This window comes from Belonocnema kinseyi, chromosome 3 (assembly GCF_010883055.1).
Source record: "Belonocnema kinseyi isolate 2016_QV_RU_SX_M_011 chromosome 3, B_treatae_v1, whole genome shotgun sequence".
Taxonomy (NCBI): domain Eukaryota; kingdom Metazoa; phylum Arthropoda; class Insecta; order Hymenoptera; family Cynipidae; genus Belonocnema; species Belonocnema kinseyi.
Window position 1 is genome coordinate 58,071,310 of NC_046659.1, and position 25,398 is coordinate 58,096,707.

A 25,398-nucleotide genomic window follows, 5' to 3' on the forward strand; every position below is an offset into this window, starting at 1 on the left:
ACAAGCTATCTAAGGATGGTACTATAGAACGCCACCTCAAGGTAGGCCTAGTGGCGCCATCTCTTGGTCAGGCCGGAAACTTATCAATCCACCCTCGTGTATTCAAATAATATAAAAGGTTCATGGAGATGTTCAATAGTATATCTCAGTCTTTAATCAGCAAATTTAGGCGCAGTGAAACGAGCAGTTTTCAGTAGTTTTGGTCGACGTATAAGTAAAAATAGAAGTGTGGAATTGATTTTTTGCAGTAGTACAGGTCAGAGCCTAGTTATAGAATAGGGGTTTTTGGCGGTGAGATTTTAGTTATTCAGGTTAATGTCCCGTGCAGAAATGTCCCCGGTGGGCCCTACTACAGCAAGGTTTCTGGTCGGATACCGGTCAGGCTAACCCTGGCTGGGTTTCATGGATAGTAACCGGTCGGGAGCCAGCCGAGCTTCATTTTTCTCGAATCACCTACTCCGGAGCCGGCTGGTTATTGGCCGGGTCAACCCTGGTTAGATCTTATGGTCGAGAGCCGACCGGGCGCTGGTCAGAATAATTTTGGTGTAGCAATTACACATTTTTCAAGAGCTGTAACATTATGAAAGACATAATTATGGATGCTAGATGAATTATTATTAAAAATTATAATTTAAATATTTATTATATCAGTGCAACAGAAATCAGATTTTTTAAATTCTTAAAAAAAAAATTAAATTTGTTCGAATATTTTAACTGATTAAATGAAACTGTTATCGATTCTGCTATGTGCAGCAGCAGAAATGTTACAAATTTTATGACATTCTCTATTTTCAGACAATCTGTAGTATGTACACTTTCAAATTTATCGGCATGAATAGCACCTTCTGCGCCTGGCTTCTGTGTAGACACTAAGTAATTTTGAGTTTCGCACTTTGGAAGAGGATGCACGTTGCACTGATGTCATTTGATCATTTCTTCTAAGTTCGCAAATAAAATTGAGATACGTAATTAAAATCAAACTTATTATTCCCCGAACAGCGCCCGGCTATTAATGGGGTAGTCAAAGAATTTAGAGTAGAAGCTAAATTTCAGTGGTGCAGGTCAACGTATTGTGTGGCCATTTTTAAAGAGATGCCTGGGAAAATAAGGGCGTTTTCAGTGGTATAGGTGCACGTAGAATTTTTCGTCGAATTTACAAAGTAGATTTATGTTGAACCGATTAATGTTTTGGGAGACAAAATATTTGAACAGCGGCGATGGCCAGATCCTATTATTAATGTAGAGAGGCATAACAAATAATTAGTTGTTTAATTGAGCTAACTTTATTTAAGTTGAATTTTATTCGGTATTTTTAATGAGGTGGGTCAATTTTCTTGAGAAAAAACGAACTGTAAATTACTTTTTAGGATAGAAAAATGTCACTATGTATGATATGAAATTATCTATATCTTTCAATATTAAAACTTTATATGCTGCTGCAAACGCAAATAATAAAATTCACTTCTACAAGGGTATTTTTCAAAGAGAAATCGTAACCAAAGAAAAATATCGTATTTTTCGTAACTCTTTATCGTTTCATTGAATAAAACATGACAGGTTAAATTAATTCTCAATTAAGCATTAAAGCTGTAAACAAAAAAATGCGTTTATCTTTTTTGAATTCAAAAAATGTTTCATAAGGCAACCGGTTTCCATGGAATGTAAATGAAGTATCGGAAGCCATTCACTGAACCTGTAATTGATTTACAACCATAGAAGTATCCACTTTGCTTTGGAGGTTACGTTACCCCAATAAGGTTGTGTGTGGGTGATTTTTAAAGCTCATCAAACGATGGCGGAATTTGGTTGTAATTCGAGAATAAGCCGCTTTGATAATAATTGGCAAAGGAAAGAACGTAACTGTTGAATTTCGCCAAAACAGCCGGATGGCTCTCTACCGAAAAAAAATATGTCCACTTACCCCAAGCTAGATTCAAGGTAAAAGCTTGTCGGTTCTTTTACAACTCGGGCCTGGGTGACGTTGTCCAGGATACACTACAGTAAAGCGTTCTTTTCAGGGACATTTCTTTTGCAAGTCCTCTTCTTATCGCCAGTGATTACGAGTTTTTAACGAGGATTTCCTCTGCCTTATCTGCACACCATTTTCCGACCCTTCGTCTCGCATTCTTGAACCCTCCTTCGTACATTTCCATGGCTGTAACTGGATTTCCCCTTTTTGGACCCTCCTTTTCGGAACCGTCTCTCTTTCTCTGGGTCACCGCACACGCACACATTGAAGACATCAATTCGCATGCAAAAGAATGTTACCGGTAACTATCAACATCCAAACCCACGTCTTTCTTCTGGTTCTGCGCGAGCTAAGTCCTAGCGCAGAGATCTTTTCTTAAGTTGGAAGTTCGGCTTTGTAATGTAAATTTCACTTCAGGGGATCGATTATCTTACTTTCTTATTTCACGTCTCTTCTTACTTAACTGAAATACGATTAAGTAGAACTATAGATAAACAATTCAAACAATCGAATATGTTAGTGAACGCTAAGTGGAAGTGAACTTATAAGGCGTTTCATGTAACTGATAATTTATCTCTCCATTTTCTATATCATGGAAATTATTTTGTTCGATAGGTGTTCTAGAAATGATGGTGATGGTCACAATATCTGTTTGATTTTATTTGCTTTTATCTGACTCTACTGAACTTCTCGTTTTTGATCAAATCTATTTATTCCTTTTTGATTTTCATGAACGCGCACCGGTTAGACTGATCAGCAAAAATACTGCTATAATAATAAACACACTTGAGCTAAACTTCAGCCATACTTAGAAAGAAAATCATATACACTTTATCTACACTTTAGTTATGCTGCAGATTTACTTAACAAGAATTCTACGCCTTCATTCTTTCATACCGCCCCACGTAGTGTTCCGTCGTTGCTTAGCTTCAGATTTTATGCTGATACACAGGCCCTGAAATGATACACGGATCAAACGCGACGTGGAGCAAAATGAAATGAAAGCTCTTTATTCGATAATTTACAGTTTTCTAGTATTTTTTCACTAATTTTAAATTATTTAAACAATTCTTTTTTGCTGAAACAATTTTCTTCCCCTGTAAAACATGAACAGTTATTACTTTTCAGGATCAATGAAACAGTTGATGAAAGTCGAGTGAAGAGTTTCCTTTTTATCATGTTTTTTTTAAATATTTGCACAATTTTTATTTGTTTAGACAATTTTTTCCGCTTTTTATCTTGAAAAGTAATTACTTTATAAAATCAATTACACGAATAACGAATTTTAAGAGTAATATATTTTGTTACCATTATTTGGAAATGGTTTAAACAATTTTGAATTGTCTAAATAATTTTATTTCCTCTATAATGCTTAAAAATCTGCCCGCTTCGCGGGCACATTCTCATCGCGCATCTGAGGCGCACGACGGTTGAATCTCGCGCTTCGCGCTCGGATATTTATTCTTTGCATTTCGAATGCTTGAAAAAAACTTTATCAAAAAGATCTCTTTTAGATGGCAGTATTTATATGCGTCTTCATATTCTGAATTGTCTACTTAATTAAGTATAGTCAAAGATTAAGTTTCTCAAAGCTCTGTAGGCTTTGAGGTACACATTCTCATCGTGACACTCGCGCTGCGCGCTCGATTTCCGACAGACATTTGTAAACAGGTTTTGTTGGATTTTTTTTCTCGTAACTTTCGTCGTTTTAGATCTTTTTTGGGATAACCAATTTTGTTAATTCATCTTTTTTCGTATCCTACATAGTTTGTCCACAAAATGGAATTTTTTATTTTCCATTATTTTTTGTGCAATCAAAATTTGAATTTTCGATTTTTTAAGAAAATCCAAAAATTTGTTATGATAATCTTTTAGAGCTTTCAAAAATAAATGTTTTTCTTTTCTTGACTTTTTTTCGTATTGTGCGTTTTTCGGCTTCAAATTTTGATTTTCGGTTGAGTAGAAAAATTTTGAAATCGATATAACTCTGAGAATTTTCTTTTTATCGAAAAAAGTCATTAGAATAAATTGTTTGTTTTTCTTAGTACTATAAATATCCGTACATAGAATTTTCAAATTCAGAAAAAAGTGGTTTAAAAAATTTCAAAATGCGCTCACTATTTGAATTTTTATAAAAAATGGCTAGTTCAGGATCTCTTTCTGTCTTTTAGAACCTGTAAAAAGCGTGCCAAAGATGAATTTGATTCGTTCATTTTTTCAAGAGTTATCGTGTTTACAGACGGACGGATGGATGGACGGACAGATAGACAGACAGACAGACGCCATCGTGAACAGCTGATTTTCGGATTCAGGGGGTCTCGAAAAGTGGAGATCCGTTGAAAAAGTGTGATGTCAAATTTCCGACAATTCTAATACTTTCTCAATCATAAATGATGAGAATGTAAAAAGCAGTTATTCAGCTAGACCGTTAGGGTACTTTATTTTATCGCCATGCTACACGTTTCTCATGCATAAGTGACAACGGTACATCCTCCCGCTACCTCTCATCTGTAACCGCGTCGTGATGTAATTCTAGAAACGCATAAATCGAAATTACTTAAATTTACATTAGCCTGTATTTCTTCTTCTTATTTTTTCAAAAACTGGGCTGCTCCTATTTAAAACTCCATGTGAATTTCAAAAGCCCGCGGGTACGGGTTAATGTTGAATAATTTTAAAAAAGGATTTTTTGTTTTATTTTTTTACATTCTCATTCATGAGAGTGTAATGTAATCGTCTAAATGTTCGATCTCTGGTTTTTAACGGATCTTTACGTTTCGGTACTCACAGAATCCGAAAATCATAACATTTTGCCGGTGCCTGTCTGTATGTATGTCTGTCTGTCTGTATGTGTGGTTACCTAAATGTTGTAGCCACGCTAACTTTTGAAGGATTTGTACAATCAAGTCAGCCTTTGACACACTCTTTAAGGTTCCCGAAATGAAGGCTAAGTTCATTAAGTAGAAATTTCCAACCCAAATTTAAAAATTTAGAGCATTTTCAAAATTTGAAAAAAAAAATTTTTTCTTCAAATTTTGAATTTGTTGTCAAAGTTTCTTATAGATGGGTAGAAGACTTGAAAATTATCTAAATAAAATTTTCAATTTCGATGAAAATTAGAGTTTTAGAAATTTCTACTAGATGCGTAAAATATATGTTTTTTGAAACTATTATCAGGAAATTTTTTGATGAGACAAAAGTTCCAAAAGTTGAAACATTTTAAAAAATATGCACTTTTGATTTTTTAAGAGATCTATAAGTTTAAGACGTTATGTTTAGTACATTTTGATAAGATTTACAAATTATCTTGATGAAGTTTTTCAAGTGGACACGAATTATCGAGCGCGAAGCGCGAGTTTCGTAATGAGAATGTAATCGTCAAAGCCGTAGGTGCTTTGAGAACTTTCTTTAAAATCAAATCGAAAAAATTCAGTTACAATTAATGACTGCCACTCCTCAGAAGTTTAAATCACAGTTTTCGATTTAAGTTATAATATTTACAACATTTGAAAAAATTTAGTTAAAGTATACGCATTAAATGTACGAAAACGAACGCGAGAGGGTACCCGCCCTCCGTAGGCCCGCTCACACTTGGCCGGAAGCGCCGCGCGCGCAACTCTTAATGAGAATGTGCCCGCGCAGAGGGCATTTTTTTGGATAATGAATAAACTGAGGGGGACCGATCACCAAAAATCGACATTTCAATTTTTACAGGTGTTTATTTGGACCACACTAATAGCTCAGAATCTAAAGACAGCAATTTTTGGTCAATATACTTACTGGAGCTATTTTTGCATAAAAATGCGCACGTTTGAAAAAATTTGAATTTAATTAATGTCTAAAAAAATCTGTTTTTCACAAAAGACTGGAAAATTTCAAAAAAGCTTTTTGTTTCTCTTTTTGTCCAATTGAACTCAAATTTAATACGTTTAATTTTACAAAATTAAAAAGAACATGGCTGCACAAAATATTTCTTTTGGTTAACACTTCGCAAAAAATAATATTAAAGTGGTAACCATAAAAATTTTAGATTAATTTTCTTTTTATTACAGTGCCTCCTAATATAGATGACTCTCAAAGTTCGTCCGATGCGATCGTGAGGGAAGGCGCCAATGTGACGCTTACCTGCAAGGCAACCGGAAGTCCGACACCCAGTATCCGCTGGAAGCGGGACGACGGTTCTAAGATTTCCATCAATAAGAGCTTATCAGGTTTGAGAAATTTCTAACTACATTTCTAACTGATAAAAATCAAATTAAACACAAATGTCAAAGCCTACATGTGAGGTGTTCTGCTAATGATCTCACGAGTAACGGATCTTACGCATCTGTAATTATTAACCATTTTGAAGGAACATCTTTTAGAAACTTTAATATTCAGTTCTTAAAAATAATATGAATTTACAATAGAAATCAAAAACTTTGGGTCATATTGAATCAATGATAAATTGCTTCTGGTATTTTTCTGTATATTTTACAATGCAACATCTAAATAGGTACTCTCTAAATAATAACACTTCACATATAATCTACGTTGAAAGTTGCCCCCACTACTTTGCGCATCGCAAAATCAGAGGCGACCTTCTGAATAGGGCCGCATGTGAAAATTGCGTTTTGATCATAATTTATGCTTTGAATGATTGTGTAGTACTGAAAATTTCAATTGAATGTAATCGCTTTAATTAATCTATTGTTACCACTTCGTAAATTTTAAACATTTTGTTATCAAAATATATTAATAAATTTTGTTTATTATCTTTAAAAAGTAACACGAAGTAAATTTCAGCAATTCTTGTTAAAAAATAATATTTTTTAAAATTTATTTCAAAAATAATAGCATGCATACAATTTTGTCAAATACTGCGAAGTACCTCCTACAAATTACAAATTGAGTATTTTTCCTTAAATAAAAATGTTTCCTTATTCATAATACAATATATATTATATTTAGAATAACACATGTAATAATCACTTGAATATCATTATTTGTATGTATTAGAGCATTTTGAATTTTAAAGTAGAAAACAATATTAATGGAAAATCCCATTTATTATACATACTGCAGTATTATTAAATTGCTGTTGAGATCAAATTTGATACTGATTATATAAAAAATCGAGTCAATGTCTCCGCTATTTTCTTCGTTTTTACGAGCGTCCAGAATAATTAAAAACCGAGTTTAGAACAATGAAATTTATATTAGGTTGCTACACTTTCGCACGTAAGATTCATCGACTGCAAGCAGTTCTATTTGGAGGTTTAGCCTTGAATTCTTCCTGGCCATTTCGGACCGCGGGTGGAGGTAACTCATTTGTGGGAATTTTGTTCCTCTACAAGAGCGAGCGCGGTCTTATTCGAAAGTTGCACTGTATTTCAATTAACGAAATCTCTGAATTATAACTTAAAAAGCTCAAGTGCAATGTGCATTAATATTATAAATTAATTCCTGTTTTTTATCCATCAATATTAATATTAATTTATGCAGCCTAATGTAATTGTAAACAACAACGTTTATTATTTAATTGATCTGAACCTACTGCAATGTTGCACATTCAATTTATTTCTGAATATTGTTTTATAAATACCTCCACTCATATTTCGAGCAGAGTGCACTTATGTTCAATTAAAACTAATAATAATATAACGTCTTATTTTAATACTTAAATGTATACATTAGTCATTAAAATGTTTTCAATAACCAACTTGCATTGCTAAATTCATTATGAAATATTCAAGGTAATAATACGATCGCACAATTATCTTTATTATGTTTATTCTACAAAAATATTATGTAGAGTTCTTTTACTTTTAAATAAAAAACTTTCTCCTCGTCTCGGAATTCAGAAAGAGCTGTAAAATATTTTTCAGAACTTTGGATAGTCATCCCATTCAAGGGTGACTACCATATCCCCCTTTTCAGCTCGGCCAATTTTTTAGGCCGATTATATGCAGGTTATAATTAAATAGCCGATTACAGATAATCAAGTGTGAAACAGTTTATTATATAAGAAATAGATGGTTTATTAAATAAAAATATATTTGAAGGACTGCTTGATGGAGAGAGGATGGTTCAAGGTTACTGCTTTCACCACCTCATAGATAATTTTATATGATGGTGCTATAATAAACCAAATATTTGAATAAATTTATTATCATTTCGTTTCAGTGTCAGAATGGGATGGAAACACTCTAGAAATGACCCGGATTTCCAGGCTAGACATGGGGGCTTATCTCTGCATAGCTAGTAATGGAATACCGCCAACGGTCAGCAAACAGATCAAAGTGTCAGTTGACTGTAAGTACAATTATTTTGTTAATAATAAGTCCTAAATCAATTTTAAATAGAATATACTGTTAAATGTACATTTAATTATAGATTCAATTACCGTCTGCAAAAGCTGAACAAATTTTGTTCTGAATTTCTAAGCTCATATAAGTGTCTCTAATTAGAGTTAGACTTCTATTAAGCAAATGATAAGAATGGAAGGATTAAAGCAGTGATGTGCAACAGTACCCTGAATTATTCTGAAACGGGTAAATAGTACTTTGTTGTATAAGAAAAGTGTGTGTTCCAATAAGTGGTTTTCATGTGGTCCGTGGTTAAGGGTGGAGAACGGAGCAATTTAATAATGGAGAAAGGCGAAGGGTGACAAAGCTAGGCTTTGAGACTTCTCTTTCTCTCTCACTACCTCACTTACTCACTCGTATCCACACACATAAACACATTCTCCTTCTCGTTTTGCCACCTTTCCGGCAACAAGATGTAGACTTACTTAGAAAGAGAAAGAGAAGGAGAAAAGAGAGTAAGGTTCATCCCGTGAGACATAAAAGTAAGCTCGAGTCAGCCACAACACGCCATTACAGTTTTTTTTTACAGTTACTCCAGGCTATTATCATGTCACACTCAACACTAAATATTGTTAGCGCGTGCAACAATACCTCTTTACGAGCGTTAAATTACTTTCACTCACGAGCTTAATAGAGACAAAAGCTACTTAAAAATGCACTTGCATTCTCGCTTTTGTCTTCAAGTGTTAACAATTAACAAGACGCTAATATACTTTTTAAAGAAGGTATGCCAGCGGAGTAAATACAAATGAGTCTGTGTGATTCAAAATTATTACAAGTGGATGCGAACAATTGTAATTTAATATGACTTATAAAAAGTTCAAAATCTTAATTTTACAAAAAATGTTGACTATTAAGGATCAAAATTTCTAAAACAGATACATTTAATAAATCATACCCTCAAAAAGAATCAGTTGTACAATATATATTTAAAGTCTAAAAACGAAAAATAGAAAAAATTCAAAAGAGGTTTTTTGTGTGGAATCAGCGGAATTTCATTAATTTAAATGAATGAAATTTCATTTTTCTAAACAAAGCATTCTTAGTATGATTACTTTAGGTGTTATTATAAAAATATATAAACATATGAAAAGTCTATTTCATTTAAGGCTAATTATAAAGGAAATTATTTTAAAAATAGTTCAGTGTTAAAAGTCAGAACATTCAACTTAAAAAGGAAGTATTCCAACGCAATAATTGCAAAACTTAAGTAATTTCGTATTTTTACGTTGCGTCAGTCAAGATTAATTAAACGGAAAGCTACAGCTATTTAGTTGACCCTTTCATTACGGTGACATTACAATTTTCTCATCTCGAAAAGTCGCTCACCCCTACATTATCATGTCACATATTATTACGGTTCTTATAAGTATTCCTTCGTCAACCACTCGTCTCTTCACTTAGAATTTCGACTCTTTACATTATTTATATTCTTCATATTTTATTTGAATATATTTTTTCAACTATTTCTGTCATTTATTTCTAAATGGTATAGATGCATGTCATTCTGGTTATAATATATTATATGCAACAGTTGGTGAATAGTATTAGACACAGTAGGTAATATTAATGACGATTAATTATCGAAAAAGCCCTTCACTTATATTTGCACGCAAGCATGAAATAATGATCACAATAGCTAATTAATTTACTTCTAAAGAGAATATTGACTGCAGGCTGGCTATTGGCCCGCAGGCCTCTCCAATTATTATGTATGTGCGTATTATAGGACATGTTTATTGAAATGCATATCTGTTTCACCTGATTATATATATAGTTAATTTATTGTGAAACGTATCCACATAAAATATCACCCAACGCCTATGAATAGTTGAATTCGTTCATTAGTAGAAATTTTAATATGTAGTTGTACCTAATTTTGAACAATATCAACTTTAGAAAAATAAGCCCTGATTATTTTTGAATTGCAATGAAACTCTTAGATAGGGCGTCCCGCTATAATCGTTCCGATAATTTACGCCACACCACAGACAGATGTAACAGAAACTGCGGGTGGAGCGCTGAGTATGCGGTGATTACTCAGACGTGAACAAACAAAAGCGTTTATATTCGGAGCCGTACTATATCGGGTTTGTTCCCTACCACTTTCACATAATAGCAACGACTTGCGTTATTAATAAATGGATCATTTATGTGAATGTAGTCCATTTATTAAATTTATATAATGTTTGTCAACAGTAGCCAGAAGTATCAATTTGAGGGTTTCGATGAGAAATCAGACTTTTGCCTAGGAAAGTGTTAAACTGAATTCCAATTATTTTGTTTGAATGATGGCAAAACTGAAAGCTATTAAAGCAATGCTGAGCGTTTAATTATGGTCTTACTCAAATTATTTATCGTTGATGTCACGACAATAGGAATAAAAAAGCAGAAAAGTCAAATTGATTAAATCCACTGCCAATCTAAATATTTCCAGGACAAGGTCTAAAAGACAGCAGCAGCATTGTATAAGAGCAGCCTTCCAAACTTAAGACATATATTCTAGCTAGAGAATATTGAAAACGATATCGCGTCGTCACCTATTTGGGTACGAGAGCTCCTAGCTCCTCGTATATTGTGGGGGGGGGGGCAGGATGTTTATAACGCAGTTTAATTAGATTTGTATTACAAACCTATTTCGCATATTTGATCAGAAACTTTAGAAGCAATTAACAGAGACGTACATGCTTACGATATCTGGATCAGGACAGGGATAAGCTTCATTTCAAAAATTCAAATTCTCGGAAAAAGAATCGGACTCAAAGTGAACAGTTAGACAGTTATTAATTTTGTTGACAAAAATCAAGTTTATACAACCTAACAGCCTTTCGTTTGTAGTATTTTTTTGGTGTTATGGGAAGGTGCCCGGTGGATTACATATACTTCTGATTGAGTAAGAATGGACCCCTAAGTTAGGAGTCGTGGTCCTAGCTTCAATCGTAGATAGGAAAACTTTTTGTCTGTAAGATAATAAACTATTGTATCTATGTATGATTTTTTTTTAAGTTCCTATTTCGAAAGGGCTTAATATGACGGAAATTTATGAGCATATGCCTTCCAGAGTGTCACATGTTTTATAAAATATTATTTTTCGCCATATTATAATTCGCCACTTACTCTTGTAAATTTGCTGATCATATAGCTCGTATCGTGTTATCTTTTTAAGAGTGTAAATAGAGTGGGAGGCTACGAAAAGAACAAAAATTTCTGGCAAAGATTAGCAAAAGGTCGTCAAGCCCGTGGGTCTGATAATTTCATTTCAAGTTTGCAGGTGGCTTAATTTTTGCCGTTACACGTCTGTCGGTGCGCACGGCAGGGGCAAACCCAACGCAAGGAGATACGGCACGAATTTTTCTCGTTGCTGATTTTAATAACAGATTGCTACTGGAGCCGGTGGGGTTGGGTGGATGGGACACGGTTGAGTCACTGCTTATACGTGACTCCAGCAGGACCAATTCTCCCTGCACAATTGCACAGTCCCTATGTTTCTTTACGTTCGCACCGACCTCGTGCTCGTTTTCAAGTACGCAGATAAATTCAAGACACTCGCCGAGAATTGTACATATTTTCAGTGAAGAGAATTTTTTCATTAATAGCAAGCTTGGTAATTTTTGTTCGAGGCACGATCATAAAATTAGACATATTTGTAAATTTAAGAAAACACGAAGAAGCCCAAGCAGATTCTCTTGAAAATTAAAAAATTAAAATAAAAATCATTTTGCGAATATATTAATTTCGAATACTTTTCACCTTGAGATAGCAGAACACAGAATTATGTTTGATGTATTTTGGGATTGTTTAAATAGCTTGGGATATTGTCTCATATTCTAAAAATTCTATATAAGTAAGTTTCGGTCCGATTTTTGTACCATTCTTATGTTTTCAAAAAATGCAGTAAACTGACAAAGTGAGATCGGTAATATAAGTATTTGATTATGTCACATGCCCTCAAACTGACCATAAGATTTCCCAAATAGACCTTTTCATTTAAGATCGCAAGCAAACGCGACGTGATGAACACCTTCAAATGTTTCGGGCAGTTTTTAGTACTTCCGTTTCGTAAGTGCGAAAAGGACTTCCCATATCTTTGTCTTTTTCCCTCTTATGAACATTGCTCAAAACATTTAAATATCGGCTGACATGCGTCCTGATGCTTTCTTAGAATGAAAAAGTCTATTATATCCTGTCAATTTCAGTTTTTTTCTTTAAGTATTCTGAGTCACAGCACGAGTAGAAATCAAGAAACAAAATCTGAGAAATTCTCGTTGACCATCGCTCTCGCAGTCCACAGCAGTTATCGCCGACTGAAACTTGACATTTAAGGCTTGCACATTTTAGTCATATCTCGAGAACACTTAAAGGTTAAAAAACTAATTTTAACCTAGAGTAAATATGACACTTTAAAAACCAAGCGTTTTGAACTTAAGATTTTTTCTGCTGCTTTCCTTGGCCGTGCCACAAATTGAAGTCGTTTTTTAATAGTACTTTCGTTGATGGTACCGACAATTTCCGACGGTAGTGTATTAATTTTTTTTCGCGAATCTCACGAAATAAGTCATTCCTCCTATAGAAATTCAAGCTTTAGCTTTTTTAGTATCTTGTCCGACAGGGATATTGCGTAATAATTTCTTTAGAAGAGGTTTCTCATACAATCGTGATAGAATGTCAGTCACACGTTAATTCGTTTATATGATCAAATGTTAAAAAAAAAATGCCTTAAGTGTGTTTTAATAATTATCTTTCACAACATTTTCGCTGGAAAACAATAATATACATAAACAATTAATATATTCTGTTGAAAGTTAATAGATTTTCTGCTACAGTTAATCTCAGTAAAAACTACTTTTTGTTGCAGTTCTAATTAATTTATAGTTTTTTCTGCGATTATAGGTTTCTGTTTACAATGCAGATTAACTGCATCTGAAATTAAAAAATCTACATGTTTTACTATCGAATATGTATATTTTAATACGTAGTTCAAGTTGGAACATATTACAAAAATCCTAATGTTATTACATATTATAAGAAGAATTTTTCTTCTTCGCAAGCAGAAACGTTGAATACTGGGAAATAGTTTGTTTTTTTAACTCAAAATTATTGTTAGTGCTCTAGACAAAAAGTTCTTCTCTAGTCCCGAAATCAATGTTTGCCCTAGAGGTAAAAACAACATCTTCTTTTAGGAAATTAAGTTTAGGACGTACTTCAGCCCATCTTCCTCGAGAAAGTTAAGTTCCAACCTACTGGGTCTCTTAGTACACGAAATCCAACCCATCAATTTGTCGTGTAAAAAACATATTTTCCGGGCAAGTACTGATACCTGATTTTGACGTGGGGACTGTAAGGAATGGACATAAAAATCATTTAGGCTGGAATCCAAACTTAATTACGCTGGATATGCATCATTTACATTTTGGTATAATTTTCGTATGGGTGGGAGATCATAGAACTGTCTAACTTTCATTTCCACTTCCACATTTTCGAAATTCACGTTGGTCGTTTTTTTTAAATATATGTAGCAATTCAAATGTAAAAAAACATACAATGTGAATTTTGAGAAAGTAGAAGTGGAAGTGAAAGTGAAAAAATGACAAAATCGCCTCAAGAATTTTTATTTGTGTTCACGCATTAATTTATAAATAATTACTGTATATTTATATAGATGATGCTTAGATTAATAAAAGGTAAACTTATTACAATATGCAAAGCAACAACAGGTAATATGTACCACTTTGACCAAATGCACCGTTGCTTAGAGCGAATCTAGATGAGGTTTATTTAGGGAAGGGGGCATCTAGGTGTTACAAGGGGGGAATATAACAGTTATGAATCCTCCTCTTTAAAAATCATTCGAATCTGCACCTGTGATAGGACAAATCCCTACTGCGGTGTTAACGCATGCTCAGAGCCAACAAAACCACGAATAAGTAGCTTTCTTATACACTCAATTTAATCAAAAAATGCACAGAAATCCAGCAACAATATTAATATTCTCGTATTTATCCATTGTTTTCACATTGTTTATCTAACACATTATACCGGCTTTTTCCATCCTAGACTTTGATGATGCTCCACAGCTAGCTTGGTGCACTTCCAAGCGCTCACAAAAAGTCAGCGCCAAAAGTACGCGACTCTTACTTTGATTGCTCGCAAATCGTTAAAAAAAACTTCGAAAAACAAGGTTTTGGAGTCATTTTTTAAGCTTTGACTTGCGTGGCTTCCCAAAACGAGCTGTATGTCTTAAAAAATCTGAAAACGGTCACAGCCCTTTTTCAGAAATGTGCAGTTGTGTAACTTGACTGAATTACACCTTAAGAAAATGAAATCAGATCAATATTTCACGAATTAATTTTGTGAGAATATTTCAGGATTTAATATTTCAGAAGGAATGGAATACCGGCTCCCCCGCAGGTTAACAGCTGGGAGGCAAAAAGGCAGGGACTTCGGTCTTCCCATTCTTCTGAGGTCCTTACTGTTTTGAATTGTATATTTTTTTCCTAACACTTTTTATACGATGGCTACTCTCATTAAATCCCAAAATATTCGTAAAGTATTATCCCGCGAAATATTGATCCAATATCGTCTTTTTAAAGTGTTTTTCAATCACGTTACAAAACTTCTAATTTTAAGCCATAAAACAACTTTCTATCATAATTTCTTTCCAAGATGATGTTCTTTGAAAAACGGTCAGTAATTAGTAAAACCTTTTAAAAGCCCTTTTAACCCACTCAATTGGCATAAATAAGCATTCTTTTTACCTTTTCCATTTAACAATGTATTTCGGAACTTCCGGGTAAATAGGAAAAAACCACAGCAGGTTTCGAAAAGAAATCGGAAAAACCTACATTTGTCTCTATAAAATATAGTTTTTTAAATTTTATCTGTGAAATATTAGTTTATATGTCAGGCGCGTATAACAGAGTTATTTAGGCGATGAGGATGTTTTTAATAAGAGAAGTCGATGAGCAGTAGGAAAATCGAAAGCGTAGCGATCGACGTAATTCGTAAAAGATTCAATTTATACTCGCCGTTTTCCTCGATGAATTTGATAATAGATTACATTTTTGAAAACTTGCACATCCAATAATGTAGAAACAATAGAGGTTATTGTTACATTCTTTATGAAAAACGGCTGAGCTAAAGAAGCCTATGTCATTGTGTATATATATTTCTTAGTGTTATATTTTTTTGCATAATAAATATTATCAAGGGTATATGTAATAAATTATTGCAGAGGGTAATGCTTAGTTTAAGAGGCGATATTGGAAATAGAAAATGTAAAATCTAATTTAACACGCCCTTACCTGCTTTTTATTATAGCTACCTTTTCTGTTTAACGATATTTTGCTTTATCTGTCGGATAGATGGAGAAAATAAGCATAAAAGGTTTCAAACCCAATTTATAAAACCTAACATATAAAGAAAAACACCGTTTTCACACAGGAAATCCCCGAGCTTTTTGTTTCCTACCTTAAAATAGTTTTATTGCAGCATTTGAATTCATGAGTAGATAATATTTATCCGCTTTCAGATAAATTTAAAATCCGTATGAAACAGTTGACAGCTATTTTCATCCGTACGATTCATCAAAATATTAATTTAATTAGCACATGGTTAAGGTTACCTTAACTTGTCCTGATGTAAGTGTATTATAGAGCAAATATGTTAACCGAATTTTTATCCCTTTTTTTAACTACTTTTATTTTAGGACGTTCTAAGAACTAATATTCGTAAAAGAATGAAATTATGGCAATAGCAGCTGAAAAAGATCGAATACAGAGGGTGCTCTAGAATATTGGGTCTTTGTTTAAATTTTAAGAAATTTATTCGGGTTTTACATATTTTCCGGTAATTTTCCTATTATAGTTGGAAAATTGTTTTTTTAGTTCAGTTGAGGGGGGGGGGGGTTCTTTCCTATTTTTTATGTGTGAAGTGAATAACACATAATATTGCTAATATTAAAAAGCAATAAAAAAACTACACTATTCCTAGTCATCAAAGAACCTTATTTAATATAAATGATGATATCTGATAATAAATTTTAGACTATTTTTTATTTGAAGAATAAATTAAATATATTTTTCTTTTAAAAAACTCCGAATTCTTGTTGCTTGTAAAAAATATACATTAAATATAAGGGATGCGATGTAACATTTTTTCCATAATGTGGAAAATATTTTTAAAAAGGGAAAACTGTAGAAGGGGACACGATTTTACTATTTAGGTAACAGAAAAAAGCTGATTCCCTTTTGTTTGGACAATAAGATTCTGATTGTTAACAATAAATTTTAACTTTTACTTTATTACTTTTTTATTACTTCTATAATTTTTGGTGAAATAGAAAGTCAGCATTTTTATTTTTATATTTGATTAAAAGAATTTGAATATCGGAATCTAAAGAGACAATTGAGACGAAGGTTATTATCTTTCAACGATTGCCCATCTCATGCATACCAAATAATATTCATGTACGGGCGTACGCAATATATAAAAAAATCAAGATCAGAGCTCAGATTCGGTAAATTATATTCCGTGAAAAGGCGGACAGAAAGGGAGGCTTATCAGTCGCACGAGCCAACGTTTATTTAAATTTACAACTGGAAATCGATCTTTCCCAGCATCCCCTTTACATTTCCTTACAAAGTTACCACCAGTATACTTTAATTCCGTCTCTCGTCGATCCTCACCGTTTCGCAAGCCCCCCATCACCCCTTGGTAAAGAAAAAGAAAAATCTCATTAACGTGTCTCGTACTTCCTCCTTTCTTTTCTTTTATAGGGCAGGTGACAAAAGAGAAACTGGAAAGAGATATAGGAATAGAGGAAAAAAGGAGATGGTCAAAGAAGAAGGGGGATTAAATAATGAAAACTGCATACAGAAATCGGACAGTAAAAGAACTATTTAATTTTAGTTTTTCATTTACCATATCACGTTAAAAGTTCAGTGTATATTAGGTTGAATAAATTTCAAAAAAGTGAATGGATTGAAAGTTTCTCACCTTAAGAAGTTAGTGTTAATTTAGGGTTTTACATGAGTAAAAATAAACTATTTATTAAATTAACTTCTAAATTCTCGAATAATTGTTGAAAATCGTGTCTTGTACGAATTTGGTGAATTTTCAACTTTTAGGTTATAAAGGAAAATTGTTCCAAATTTCAAGCTTAATCTTCTCTAAATTATTTTTATAGTCGGGGATAAGAGCGAATCTTTAACAAATGTCATAGATATTGTATAAATTTTAGGAGTAAATCTAAAACAAATGTATAATAACTCTACAAGAGTTCTACAATCGTCATATTGAACTCCGATTTAAAATGGTTAATAAAATACATGAAGAAATTCATGAAAAAACTTGCAAAACATTCGTAGAAATCACATTTGAGGTATTGAGAGCTTGTGATCACATAATTATAAGGTCTAGATACCTCAATTCTGTTAAATGTATAACAAAAGTCTCGAAAACTTGATGAAAATCTCATAAAAATTCGATTCGAGGTATCGAGTGTTTGTGAAGTACTTCAATATAAGATCTATAGACCTCAGTTCTATAAAGTGTAGCTACAAGTCAGTAAGTCACTACTGTGCGAAGGTAGCGATATTCCCACGTCCCTCGCCCGCAGACAAAGCTTTTGTTGAATGTTTAACGTATTCCTCAATTTCCATTTACTCTCTACAATTTTTTAATGATTCTAAATTATTTGAAATGATTTTTAAAAAATTTCAAGAAATTTCAAAAGATTTTATGTATTATTTTGTTGTTACAAAATATTCTCAAGTGTTTAAACGTATTTAATGGATTAAAAAATAATTTAACGGGATTTAAAAACTCTTTTCAATTAAAAAAAAATTTATAAATAAATTCCAAAATATTTCAAGTAATTTTAAAGACGTTTAAAAGATTTTAGAATAATTCAAAAAGCACAAGAATTTTCAAGAAATTTTAGAGACTTTAAAATACTTTTTAAGAGTCCAAGAGATATTTAGTGATTTTAAGGGATTTTGTGCCATTTCAATGGATTTAATATGGTTTACAAAGTGAGTAAAGGAATTTAAAATCTTAGAAAGCACTTTAAATGATTTTAACAAAAATCTAAGGAATTTAAGGATTTTCATGTAACTTAAAAACATTTTAAAGTATGTAAACAGACTTTCAGGTATTTCAAGGGATTCGACCTGAATTATTTGATTAAAAAATTTTTAAAATTTATAAACGAATTTTAAAATATTTAAAAATATTTAAAATAGTTCAAGATATAATTTAAGATTTCAAAGCAATTTAAAAATATAAATAATGTTTTTGAATTCTTATGATTTATAAGCGTAGCAATATTTTTTATAGAATGGTTCATAGAAATTTTCAGACGGCCGTGCACAGCTGTCGGTTATATTTCAGATTTTTTAAAAATACTTCCAGCTAGGTTAACCCAGAGGCTTTACGCGTTAGAAATTAGGAATGCGAAACTTATAGGGTTCGAACCCCACGGCGAATAAAAGTTTTCATAGTGTGCGATTATAAACAGTGTAGTGATTGTATCATAGTGAATAATTGTGTACTTAAAATGTGAAAAAATATTAGAGTTTAATAGTAGTAATATAATAATACAAGAGATTAATTTTTTGCAACGAAAAATTGGTTATCATTTTATAGAACTGTTCTCTATAGTTTCCAGACTTCTTCGATATAGGCTGTTTTTTAGATTTTATAGAACTATTTTACGTTTTTCATAACCTACCTTTTAATAGAGTTGACTGCACCTCGGCCTTTACACTTTATAGAACCTTGTTACACATTTCGTTGCATAGTTCAACACAATATGAAACAAAGACGATTTCAACTTTCATTAAACTACCCATCGTATCCTCTACTATAGGATTAGTTCTGTAAATTTTAATCGATATTTTTTCCGTGTATTGGAAATTGTGTAATTTCAAAATATTCCATTGTTTCTAAAATAATTAAATTTTGAAATTTTTGAATTAAAAATCTTTTACAATTGTCTAAATAAAAATTTCTTCAGTTTTAAATTATGTATTCAATTTAGAACACCTAAAGATGAAAATTGATCAATCATTAATTCTTTCTATTTTTCAATTTAAATATAAGAAATATTCAACGACCTATACCTAAAGAAATACATTTTCAGGAGTTTAGTATAAAATTGTTTACTTTTTAAATGCCATCAGTTCAACATTTTTCATCTCTAGATGGCTAAAATTGAAAATTCTCCAATCATGAATATTTCAATCTTGAATGATTCAATCTTGCATGATTCAATCTTGATTATGTCTTTGTGACCCTTTCAGTTTGAAATTAAAAAGTGATACTTTTTTATTGTTCTTAGAACCATATATTAAATTGAATCATATCATTGTAAAAATTTCTTTCTTTTAAGGTCTAGCGTAGATTGTACAGCACAACCATAAAACCAGAGAGGTTCATGTTGGTAAAGTAAAACGCAACTTTAAGTATATTCCTTCTGCATTCCACAAGAACTTTATGATTTTAGAATTAACCGTAACACTGGTACAGAGGTCTAGTAGATAGCAAAACGTACGGTGGTCAGTGAATAAGAATATTTTATTAAAATTCTTCACAACAGTACCAGAGTAAACTCTAATATTTGAGTCTTACCTAAAGTTAATAAACCAGTCAATTAATTTTAACTGAGCATTCAAAGTCAGATGATGGAATAAGAACATTTAATAAATATAGTTGGTTTGAAACATTTTTTTAGAACAATTTAGAAAAGAATTATTTTTTGAGGGAAATCAGAAGGAAATTTTTTCCAAGAGCAGCAATTTCCTCAATTAAATCGAGATTTTATCAAATGGTTTATACTAATGTATGATATCAAATTTTCAGAGAAATTGATTAAATTATGTTTTTTGCGTGATTGGGCAAAATTTAATTAGTTCAACTTTAGCATATTTGCTTCGAGAAATGTCATCTTTCTGTATTAATTTTAAACATTCAGCCACTTCATAAATTGCAATGATTATCATCCAGAGGTATGTGCAGGGTTTGAAAACATTTCATTATCAAAATATATATTTTTAAAGCTTGTATTAAATTGGATAAAAATGTCTTTTACAAAATAAGTACATCACCTTAAATTTTTGTGAATTTTATTTCTCAGTGCCGTAAATTCTCGCGAAGTAAAAATCGAGAACTCCTCGAAAAAGGGGCGACGTTGCTCATTTGAGTGAAATTTATTGTTTTTGAACCTGCGGGTAACGCGCAATCTGACTTTACACGGTGACGCTAGTCGTCATGAAACTTTCATAAACGAATGTCTGCTTTTATGGTAAAATATAGGCTTATATGGAGCTCTACGTTGAATATGGAGTATATTTATAGAGCTTAGTACAACCCGAAACGCAAAATAGTAAGATTAAAGCTGGGGCGGATCTTTTTTGCAGAGTCCATTAAGAATTTTTTGTAAACCTTAACTTTTTATAACTCCTCTAAAAATTATTATGGTAAGATTTTTCGCCCTTTTACCTGTTAAAACAAAGGACAAACGAAAGATTAAGACAAATTAAAAAAAGACTTCAAGTTAGGGAAAGAAATTTTATTCTAGTTTTTTAATTTCTTAGAACTTTATGCTTTAAAGTGCTTTGGACATTTTTCCTGCTATTTACTATTTTTCTTTGTTTTATCATCTCATGTTAGAGTTCAAAGAATTTTAATTGTATTTACCAACGGGTTTTGAATTTCCTCACTTTTTATAAATATTTCTAAAGCATTTTATTAACGTGTAAATGTTGCAATAATTTTTCACACTTGGACTATGAATGGGTCATAATATGCGCACATGGTACTTGACGAGGAACGTTTTAGTAACGGTTCGAGGTTGTGGCTAAGGCGCTTTTGTTTTCCGTTTTTAAATGTGGTTCGTTCGACGATGCGTATGAGTTCCTAGGGGCGTTGAATTTTTATGAGCTCGCGTACCGCGAATTAGCCACCTTCCTGCACCCATATGCAATCTAGAAATATTTGCCACCTCACTTGAGGTCTCTTTGTTAAATATAATGATTCAGTAGAATATGCATTGTAGATCTTTTAAACGATTAATTATTCATGTTTGAAAGATATCAGATTTTATATTTTACTGACAAATGAAGTTTTAACATTTGTAAAGTAAATTTTTCCAACTCAATATATATCCAAAGAAATCCAACCAGCATGATTTCAACATTTAAAAAATAATTCATATAAATGTGTCTCACTTCAAAAAAATGCATCTGAATTTATTTAAAACGTTTAAGTATTTTTGATTATAAAAGAATTTAATTTTCTCAAAACTAAAATTCATTGAAATATAAGAAAACCCATGCAATAGGGTCTCGATTTTTAGAACTTGAATTTGGCAGAGAAAATTTTATTACAAACTAAATTTTAAGATACCTAGAATGTTTTTCAAAGGTCGAGTTAGTTATCCAGATATTGAAAATACATCGTCCCCGGGGAATTGAGTATAATAAATGAAATTTATTATACTGGTAATTCAGATGTTAAAAATGTACCTTTCTCGAGGAACTTGGGTTGAGAACTGAAAATTGAAATACCCAGATGATTGATCAAACATCTAGTCGTTCTAATATAATTAAACATGGCAGGCTGAGTGTTGAAAATGTATGTTTAAATGAGAATTTGGTATAGGAAATATATTTTACCTTAGAAATATGTACATATTTTTAATGCCTGCACTACCAAGTTTAATTATTTAACTGACGAAGCATTCGAAACACCATCAGGGTACTTTAAACTTCAGATCTCAACCCAAGTTCCTCGAGAAAGAGGTATTGCCAATACTCAGACTATCATGTTTAATTATTAGAACAATGAGACCTTCGAAAAACAATCAGAATACATAACATTTTCTTTTATAAACAAAAGTTCCCTAGGGAGGTGTATTTTCAATATCACATCTACCAAGTTCAATTATTAAAACAACTGGGTCCTTCATGAACCACCTCGCTATTTTTAATTTTATTTCTTAAACCAGTTTCCCCAGGGACGGTGTATTTTTAACAACGGTGCTACAGGATTTAATTATTATAAACACAAGACCTTTGCAGACATGTCGGAACATCTTGAATTGCAGTTCACAAAGTAACTTCTCCGAGTCAGGTATACTTTCCACACCTGGACAACCTGGATAGCCAAGGAAACTGGAAAGAGTGGCTAGGTTCAGCAAAATCCGATGAGCGTGGAACAAATATTTTCGGTGTGCCTAGGTAGTTTGCTTTTAAATTGTAAATCTTTAAATTCGTGTATCTTCTATAAGAAAAATTATAGATTTTAAATCATAATATTATTAAAATTTTTCCCCTTTTGGAAAAAAATTATTTAGACAGTTACTAGACTCAACATAATTTCTTTCAAATCGATTTTTAAATTTATGATCCTAATCCGCATTAAGGTTTAGTTTTAAAGGAAGAACATGAAAATTTTAACGCATCAGTATTTCAAAAGAGTAATATTTTCTTGAATTATAATATCCTATAAGTTATTTTCAAATCGCAGTGTTTATTCATTTAAATTTCAGCCAATTATTATTCTCTTGAAAATCAAAAACCTCATTAGTAATCTAGAAAATATCTATTTATTATTTGTCTCCAAAAAGAAGCTTCCATTTTAGAACTTATCTAGTATAATGTAATTGTTGTAATTTTCTCATTATTCTTTAAATCGACAGTATCTTTCATTTTAAACATATTAAACTACATTTAATTAAATCGCCACAGCCGTTAAAATTTTAATTATGTTTATATTTATTTTTATTTTCAAATCGTCTAACTTATTAAATTAGATAGAATTTGAAATATTCAAGTTGTGTAAGCCTTTGTTCTTTGAATCTAATGCATTTACCTTGTATTTGAAACTATTTACAATTGCAAAACTTAGCACCTGCAAAATTAAAGTATTGCCTCAATTTATTATATTACTAAAAATTATTGTGGTATACTTCCGAAAATGTCTCCTAAGAATATTGTGGTGATATTTGACCTAGAAGTGCCTTTTGTATCTTAGTTAAAAGTTCTGATTGAATTTTTAGTTATATTTTAATTTTAGTTACATTTTTAGTTATATGTCTTATTCATATGCCTTTCTTTAAACCGTACTTTATCTAAAAAATGAATTTTTGTTTACTAAAAATAATGTATTTATAGATTATTCGTTATAAAATTCTGCTCATTTTTATTACTATTGTGTTTTAAAAGTGACATTACTGATTTAAAATTTTTACGGAGAAAGCTTTAAAAAATATAAGTTCAAATGAGATCTACAATTTTCAAATAAAACACTTTACTTCACCTCAATGTTTTACGAGGATTTCAAACAAATTATTAAAAAAAGTAACAAATGTTAATAATTTAAATTCTATGCATCTGCGCCCAAATTCTTTTGACACTTTTGAATGGGATGGAATGGACCCCTAAGCCAAGTATTACTCAATGTTGTTGGATGACCTTTTCGATAGGATATGATAGGTAAGATAGGTGAGATAGGTCGTTCGGGGTAAGTGTGATACGAAATTACAAAGTTTTACTGTATTTACTGAAACTAAAATTTAATAAATTAAAATCTTACATTAGGGTTCCAGTGATATAAACAAATTAACTATTTAAATTTAAATTATTCTTAAATTAATTTAAAAAATATTTGTCGGTATGAATTTACTGTAACAAAAGGTAATTTTACCATTAATATTAATATGTAATAACCTTTTCATTGCAAACTACGGTTCATTATCCTGTCAGATCATATCATTTCAAATATAAAAAAATGTTAATTTTTAAAAAAACGACGGGTACTAAAGTAAAATATATTATCTTCCTTCATTTCTACGAAACATTTCAGCAAAAGGTGCTTAATGGAGAAAATTCAAATTAAAAGACTAGATGACATAATTACGAATTGAAGTTTCCTAAAACCAACTCCGTTTTTTTTATAAATAATTAATTGAAATAATAAAAAACAACTTTTTTATTTTTCAGAAATAATAAAAAATGTAATATTTATGCTGTAATAAGAAAGTTAATAACGGATTTGTTTTTCATTTAAAACGTTAACTTTATCACATTAACCTCGTTATCACACTCAGCCCTATCGACCCTATATATGTCATCTTCAAATTTATACATATACAAATATTAGGAATCACTTTACTAAAAGCTATTTCCATTCATTCACAGATTTGGAGTCTCAGACACAAAAGCAGTAGACGTGCATTTTCTAAGAGTCAAAATTTGAATTTCCAGCTGCAGTTGACTGTGATAATTTTACGCAATAATTATGCACAGCAGATGCCGCCTTGGTTATATCTGTATCGACACGCAAGGCAATTATTGCAGCCGAATTGCAGCAACTTAGCTTCGAGGAAACGATTGGCAAAGAGCCAGAATGGATGCATATGCTTCTTTGTGTTCTTAACTTAGCGCCGAGTGTAGAACATTTTTTGCGTTTATGCACTATGCAAGAAAGAGGATCGAAAATAAAACTAGGAAGGGAATAAGTGGCGTCGGGATGTGACATTTCCGAACCTATAACATAGCTTCATTACTGTATATTTGCAACATTAGGAACGCACCTTCATTTTCACCTGTGCATAATGAGTTGAGGATATTCTTGTTTTTGCCCGGGCAGCCATGAGAATCAAGCAAAAAATTAAGTCCTAGTCTTTGGAGATTCCCAAGCGAGTTCCCTCGCAAGGATATTATCGTTTTCCTGGTGTAATATTATGACTGGAAGGAGGAATGCTCGCAACTAGAAAAAAAACAAGTATATACTTTATTTCGGAAACATTAAACTATTTATTCATGACATAGATCAAAAACGTATCTTTGTCCTACAAACAAAAATCATTTATTTCGAATAATTTTTAAATTTTGTTTTGATAATAAATGTGGGGGTCGATTGGGACTATGTTCAGTTTATCCTCATTTTAGTGTCAAGTACGAGGTGTGTTCAAAAAACAAGGTGACTTTATGGTTTTCTCAAAAAATATTCATTTATTCCTCAATATTTATGTTGTCCCCTTCAAAGTAATCCCCCTCAGATATAATGCACTTGTGCCAA

General features: G+C 31.8%; 1 protein-coding gene across 1 annotated transcript in view; it reads left to right on the top strand.

The window, feature by feature from the left end:
- Nucleotides 1–25,398, top strand: part of LOC117169838 (lachesin-like) — a 516,863-nt gene that overhangs the window by 415,907 nt on the left and 75,558 nt on the right. Inside the window, exons 4-5 of the mRNA XM_033356346.1 lie at nt 6,022–6,180; nt 8,135–8,263. Of these exons, the coding sequence (XP_033212237.1) occupies nt 6,022–6,180; nt 8,135–8,263 (288 nt within the window). The remainder of the gene's footprint in view (nt 1–6,021; nt 6,181–8,134; nt 8,264–25,398) is intronic.